We start from the raw sequence: 7,580 nt of genomic DNA on the forward strand, positions 1-7,580 counted from the left end.
TCCTCCTCCTCCTCCTCCTCCTCCTCTTCCTCCTCCCCGCCTCTCCCTTCTCCCCTCTCCCTCTTCAACATCACAGAGCAGTAGCATCGCCTCCTTCCAGAACCACCCCATCTCAGGGATGTATTAAGACTCATGCTCAGCCTGTGGCATGATGAGTGGAAGGCTTCCTGGGAGCTGCCAGAGGGGCTGAGTACTGCTGAGTCTTGGGTGGCTGGCTGCCACCTTCTATTTTGCTGAGTTGGGGACACAAACTAAGGGAATTTCAGGAAGAAAGCAAAGGAGAAGGTGGACGTGAGCACAACTGGAGACATGGAATGGCAGGATGTTAGGGAAGATCAAGCCCTTTAGTAGAGGGACAGGAACTGGGAGGAAAGATGACAGATGTGTAAACAGGATTTGGGGAGTTTTGCTATGTGATGTAACCCCCTCCTCCACCTCCTTCAAACACCTTCAGCAAACTCTGGGCTACTTACACAGTGACTTGGAGTTAGACGTGAGGCTTTATGCAGGTATGATTTATGCCAAGTGTATCCTCAAGAGGCGTACAAGAGAGAGGCCTGGAGAGGCCATGTGGCAGACACTGGGCTTGTCTACCCAACATCCACTCTCTCTGTTATGACAGGGCCTGGATTTTGTTCAGAGCAGCAGATGTGCTCTGTTCAAAACATATCACACCCTAGATTCTGTTGCACATGGCTAAGGTCACAGGACTCAGTATGGCCAGTGAGAAATAACCTGACATCTGTTGGACTGAGCTTCTGGAAGTTATTGCTTTCCTGAATACAAGGGGAAGATGCATTCCCTAGGCACGTTTGTACCTTTTACTCTTTGCCAGTGTCCTTTCCTCCTACCTGGAATGCAGATGAGATGCCTGGAGATAGAGTAGCCGTCTTGTAACCATTAGGACAGAAGCCACGGGCTTTCCCCAAAGGCTAGAAGGGGCCTGGGTTCTCAATGACTTCCTTCAGCAGCTCACTAGCCCTGAGCGCCCACCTCTAAATTTTTTATCACTCGAAAAAGATAAACCCCAATTTGGCTAAACCATTGTGGTTAGGTTTCTGTTACAGGCAGCCTCATGCCTTCACAACTGACACAGTTTCCAAGAATATTTTCAACTTTCTGGAAGCGTGGCACCCCCATTCCCCATGAGACAAGGTCCCACCCTTCTCATAAAAACAAAATGGCAGCAAAAGAGATTCAAGGGACCTGCTAGCTCCTACACTAAAGAAGAAGGAAGGAAGGGGAAAAGATAAGGGCCTTTCACTTCTGTCTTCAATAGCAGGATGGTCCTGAGGGAGTGACAGATAAGAAATTGTACCCAGAGCACCTAGGGTGGAGGGTGGCTTTTAACAGAAGCTGCCTTTAAATGCTCCAGCTGCTGGGGCAGGCGTGGGGTTCCACTTCTGCTCTCCTGGCCCTTAGCACCCCTCTTTTCACTACCCCGTTCATACAATGAGCGGAATCTGTAGAGTTCTCCGAGGGCCTGCCAGGGCCCAGATATTAGGGAAGTGGGGACAAAGCTGCTCAGATACCATCTCGCAACCAAGGAAATAGCCATGTCCTAACAGGCCTGAGGCTCACAGGGCTGGAGGCGACTGTCACCCACTATCGCCCAGGCCAATGTGCTCAGTTAGTAGATGAGGGAGTAAGGGGAGACTCAGGGCAAGGTGGCCCAGGGCATCAGGGAACAACCATGACCATCCTCGAAGGTGTCTCACCCCCTTTTCTCTTGGCCCCGAGAAGTCTCTGTTCTCAGTGCTAAATGCACCAGAATGAAACATTCGGGTTTAGCAGTAATTTGCAAGAACAACACAAAACCCTAGGGATGCTATTGGCTCAGGGCTCAATATGAAGAAATAGCATCGTTAAAAACTCACGCAGCGTTAGGTTCAATTAAATGTGTGCTTTAGTCCAATTACCAGGTGTGTGACTCAGAACAAACCATGTCACACTTCTGTCCATTATTCCTCACTTACCTTCCTGAATGTACTTTTCTGCTCTAAAACAAGCTTCCGGAAGACAGAATTCACATCTTAATCATCTCTCTATTCCCAGCACATGGCATGGTCTTGTGTGTATGGAACAGGAGCTCAGCAAGACACTTGTCAAGTGAGTGGATGGGTGAATGAATGGGCGATTTAGGTGGAATAATGAATAAGCATGTCTTACATGGCATGTGAAAGCAAAGCTCAGCCCCACAGGGACACGAATTTGGTCTCAGCATGAGACTAGAGAGCCACCCCGAAGGGGGCAGTAACTATGGGTGGTAGTGAACTCATCATCACCAAAGGGATTCAAGCAAATGTTGGTGGCAGGGATGCAGTAGAGGAGATGGATGGGTGTGCTGGGTGGAGAGCTAGAGCACGTGACCTCTCTGGCCGCTTCTGATCCCGAAGTCCCTCACTGCTGCTGACTAGGCCTTGCAGGGCAACCTAGCTTCGCTCACCCTCCTCATTCCAATCCAAATCAGAACCATCTACCCCATGAGACCTTTGGAGGCTTGGTCCCACTTCTTTTTTAAAGGATGCAGAAATGTGCCCAGAAGGGATGTGTTTGTGTAGCCAGGGTCTCCCTTACCCAGTGGTAAAGGTTCGTTTTCACGGAAATGCTCTTTACTCCGTGAGTCTGTACCCCAGAATGAGAGATGGGGAAAAAGAGTCTTCTGTTCTCCGTATGCTCCTTTTTTTCCCCTTGGGCTTCTCAAAGTGTGGATGGTATTTGAATGAATTTTCAAGGGGCGTGTGTGTGCGTGTGTGTGCTAATTATCTTTGGATTTCTTCTTTATACTTTGACTTTGGAATGTACCTTGGTACAGTGAAAGATCTGGGAGGTATCTTAAAAAGAAGGATATTGAGAAGTGATGAGAAAGAATTTCATACAAAACCTCTGAAGAAGGCAAAGGGTTGTGTGGGGATCCTGCAAACAGGCTTTGACCCTGGGCATCTGTAGGGACAAGGTAGACCAGTTGACCCTGCAACCATCAATTAAAATTCAGAACAGCTTTGGTCTCGATGCCTCGGACGGGCCAGTACTTACCAAAAACCGGGGCCCATCAATGTGATACTTTTTCACGGCCTTTTCACAGTCCCTGAAGTTCAGCTGTGAAGAGAGGAAGGCACTGTCACTGCGGGCAGGCTCACGCCATTGGTTCCCCTCCCTCGCATGGCCCAGGAGCTTAGCAATTTGCGGTACTTGTGGCTAGCCAGACTCCCCCTCCCTCCCCTGTCTAGCAGAGGGGCCTGTCCTCACCTCAGCCCTGCTTTCACTAACCCCTCGGGACTCTCTGAAATGGAGAAATTGCCTAGGTCCGAGGCTTCGGGGCCAACTTCTGCAGAAAGAAAGAGTGTCCTTACGGCTCTAAAGGGTCGATATGCTCCTCAGGCAAGTATCAAGGAGCTAAAAGAAGTGAATAAGTGACATTCATTGTCTCCCCACCCGAAGACAACCTCGCTGAACATGGCTGTACGTTTCCTTCAGTGTTTTTTGCTAAGCATAGTTTTAAACAGAATCGAGGTTATAATTTATATTCAATCTTGTTATCCTGACTTTTCTCTTAAAATTACTTTGAAATGATTCTATAAGCACTGCCTCGTGTTATTGCAAATTTATTTTAAACATGAGTTGAATTACTCCCTTATCACTGAACACGGCGGTTGTTTACTAAGCTGCTGCTCCAGTAACGATAATAGCAACTGCTGATAATTATCAAACACTTGCTCTATGGCAGACACTGTTCTAGGTATTTAAACCAATCTTAAGTCATTTCATCCTGACATTTTCCAGATGGAGAGTCAAAAGCATAGAGAGTCAAGTCACTTGCGTGAGGTCCTATGGGTAGTAGATGACAGAGGTGACAGTAGGCCTTCAGAACAAAGCTTTCATGTGTCTGTAAGGAATGTCCCTTTAGTCTTGAATAGCATTATAACTTACATCCAGTGAGTAAAGTGGACAAGTTTAAAAGCAACTTAATACACTATTCAGATCAAAACGTAGGACACGTGGACATTCTTTTGCATCCAGTTTTATTTCCTTCTGCTTAAGATAAATTAGTTAAGTTAGATTCCCAGAATCAAGTTAGAGGGTTAACGGGAAGGATGATTCTTAGGGTCTTGGTTGCTTTCCCAAAGAGTCACATTAATAGACATTCCTACCAGGTGCTTCTTTACCTTATCCTCAGTAGCATAAGCATTTGCGTTGGAAATAGCTCTACAGTTGATGTTTGGGCTGGAGTATTTAAGGTTCAACGTTTGTGCTTCAGAATCCCAGGTTCTCCTCACAAGTGTGAGTCTCACAGTTTGTGGCAACTTTCTTTGGGTACAAATTTCAAATCATGGCCTTTTCTAATGGCCAACAAGACTGAGAAGCAAATACAATGGTCGCAGGCTCTTGGCTTGAAAGGGTAGGATGAATATTAGACAGCTCAGAAAAAGCCGATTTAGAGGTCAATGTGGAAAGCAAGCAGCATCAGAGAAGCCCTGAGCCTCCATCTTATCGCCATGCCATGAGCTGTAAGTGATATTCGGAATAGTCAACTGCCCTTCATTCATCAAGTTTGCTGCCATCGTTATCAGCAGAATCTGGTCAGTGTGCTGACTTCAACTCTAGATAGGCAGATGGCCTTGCAGCCTGGGGCCTGCCTGGAAGTCTGATTCTCATCCAGTAATATCTGGGCCTGGGGGCTAGAATCTATATTTTTAGCAAACACTTAGATGATTCTTATGAGGACCCAGGTGTGGATGGCACTGGTCTAGAGCATGTACCAGGTGTTGTAGATGGACAGCCAAGACCCAGGGGAAGGGACTGGCTCAGAGTCACACAGTGAGTTCTCCCCACCCCCAGCTGAATACCTCACACAGATTATTTCCTTTAATTCTCCCATCCATCCCATGAGGTTAATTAGTTACTATTAGTATCTCTATTTTACTGATGAGGCAGCTGAGGCACAGGGAGGACAAGTACCTAAGAGAAGGTAACCAAGCCAGCAGGTGGCAGAGCCAGGATTCAAACGAAGGTGTGTCTAACTCCGGAGCTGACAGGGTGTTGTCTCCAAGGGGGGCCTGACACCACTGCTTCATTGCCAGGACGTCCTTTAGACAGGACGTCCGAGGGACTCCATGGTCATTCACTTGGTATTTTCTCTCTAGCAAACTGAGATGCTCAGGACTCGAAGGTGTCTGAGTCTCTGGAGGCTGAGACTTTCCAGATCACAGATGCACCCCCAGTCTCCTTGTTCCTGACTTCATTCCTTTTATGCTGGGGTGGGGAACCTGTCTTGAGCCTGCAAACTTGTCTCAGAGTCTGAGATTTCCAAGAAGAAAGATCCACCCGCCCCCACCAGCGCAGGTGGAGATCACCCTCCCTGCATCGTCCCTGGCCTGTAGTCCAACTCCCTGTGCCGAAGGGGACTTTTCCCATGGATTCTTCTGTTTCTGGACAGCGTCATGCTATTCTCTGTCTCACATTGGAGCTGGAACCCATCTGTGCCTCTCAGCCCATTCCCTGGCGACCCTCCCTAATTCTCAATGCTTCTCCCCTTTCTTTAACGAGCTAACATGCCACTTTATGGCATCTTGGCAAATTTCACCTTGTGGCCCTAGTTTATTTGATCTACATTAAGAAAAGTATTTAGAAACACCCTTCAAAGGCCAGTTGTCTAGTGATCTTTGCACCAGCGATACCGAAACCTAAGTTTATTATGAATTTTTAGAGAGGAAAGGAACAGAAATGAGATGCACAAAAAGCAGCAAATAACAGGGTTTGTGGGCTGTCTCTCTATCATGCCACACTCGATTCAACATTTTCATACTTTTCGTCTTTAGGTTGGGGAAGACCAGTAGTGACAGTAAATACCTTGGTACCATATAGACCCCAGGGTCGTCTATGTGTCCTGAGAAGCCTATTCTATCTCCGGAAAAAAAGTGGAAAATTGACTTAGATGATCTCTAAGATCTCAACTTTAAAATCGCACCTTTATGGCAGTCTGATTTCAACTGAATTCCATGCCAGCCTCCGGGGATGGGGGTGTGAGGTCAAGTGCCCCTCATAAGACACTGTATCCCTTGGACAGGGACACAGGGACCTTAACTGAATCATGTGGCTTGGGATCTGCCCAAGCAGATATATGACCTGTGGTCCCAGCACCAGATGACCAAGCACAGGGCCACTTGAGCATCTCCATGTCCAAGGCTGGAAGGCAGGACAGCACCATTCTGGTCCTCGCTCTGCCACAAGCTTGGTTTCTGACCCTGCCTGGCCAAGCCTCTCCCTCCATAGGGGCCTCAGTTTCCCTAGCTGTAGCCTGGGCTCATATCAGTTTTATGACCTGCCTCACAAGACACTCATAAAGCTCCAGGGAGACTCTGTCCCTCATAAGGGCTTGAGACTCCTCTTTCGGGGTCGCGAGCAATGACCGCCTAACTGCCACCTCCCGCACAGCTCATCGTAGCCTTCTCCTACCCCCAGGACTCCATCTCTCCCTTTCTAGTAAGTAGTCTTGATCTCGTTAGTGGTTACGATAGTTCTGCATCTTGGAGCATGGACTTTGAGAGCAGACAGGCGTGACTGGAACCCTGCCTCTGTCACATGTCGTCCCTGGGGCTTTGGGCCATTTAACCTCCTTGAGTTTATTTTGCAACGGAGCCAAGGCGACAGTGCCTGGAGAGCACAAATTCAAGCTCTGGCACGTAGTAGGTACACATTAATTCGAGGGCCTCCCTTCTCCCCAGATCTCATTGCCAGGAACATTCAGTGGTGTAGGTATATCTACACGGCACTCACTCAACTGGTGAGGTTGCCATGAGTTTGGAGTCCCTCTGCTATGCTCTTCACCTCTCGTGTTCCTCTGGGCTCCATCTTCAAGCCTCCCACTGAGGACACTGCCGGCCCCACCACCAACAAAGAGCAAGGCTCACCTTCTTGAAATAGTCTGCAAGGCTGTCGGAGTCCCAGGCCAGGACCTCTGAGCGGAAGGGCACATTCTTCAATGCCATGGCTGCTCTCCCGAAAGGAAGCTCACAAGCCGAACATAGGTGCTGCACCCATGAACAGAGAACCCCAAATCCAGAGTGCGGAGGTGTCCTTGGCTCTTCCAACCCCCAGGCACCTTCTGGAACAACGCTGTTGGAGCAAACGTCTTTTCTGCTGCAACCAGATCCCAGAAAGAAACGGCTTCCTCTACGAACAAATATGGTCTCTTCTCAGAAAACGACTCAGCAAGTTTCCTTTACCACTTCCTCTGCTGGGCTCTAAATAAGTAAACAAGGAAGCCCAGCTCTGAGCACTGGAGAGACAGAGAGAGCGACAGGGTTTGTAAGTCCCCACTGGTCCCTGCCGCCCCAGCCCAGTGGGAGGGGCGATGAGAGGGACTTAGACTCCAACGTGAGTCCAGGTACGTCTCTATAAAACTCCTGGCACCCACCCGTATGTCTACACCACATTCCCGCACGACTGGGTCATGGCAGATGAAAATCTATTTTGACAGTTGACCTAAAACACAATCTCTTACAACAGTGACTTTCCAGAGGAAGGAGCGTGGCCTTTTCATGTTTTTCCCCGACCCCTCAGTCTCTCTCAAAAGGCTA

General features: G+C 48.4%; 1 protein-coding gene across 1 annotated transcript in view; it reads right to left on the reverse strand.

Annotated features, from left to right (window-relative positions):
- LCP2 (lymphocyte cytosolic protein 2) overlaps positions 1-7,277 on the reverse strand; it is a 42,392-nt gene extending 35,115 nt beyond the window's left edge. The window contains exons 1-2 of the mRNA XM_011370988.2: positions 6,912-7,277; positions 3,037-3,099 (exon numbers count right to left, since the gene is read on the reverse strand). Of these exons, the coding sequence (XP_011369290.1) occupies positions 3,037-3,099; positions 6,912-6,989 (141 nt within the window). The 5' untranslated portion in view covers positions 6,990-7,277. The remainder of the gene's footprint in view (positions 1-3,036; positions 3,100-6,911) is intronic.
- Between the last annotated feature and the right edge of the window lie 303 nt (positions 7,278-7,580).

This window comes from Pteropus vampyrus, unplaced genomic scaffold, assembly GCF_000151845.1.
Source record: "Pteropus vampyrus isolate Shadow unplaced genomic scaffold, Pvam_2.0 Scaffold179, whole genome shotgun sequence".
Classification (NCBI taxonomy): Eukaryota; Metazoa; Chordata; class Mammalia; order Chiroptera; family Pteropodidae; genus Pteropus; species Pteropus vampyrus.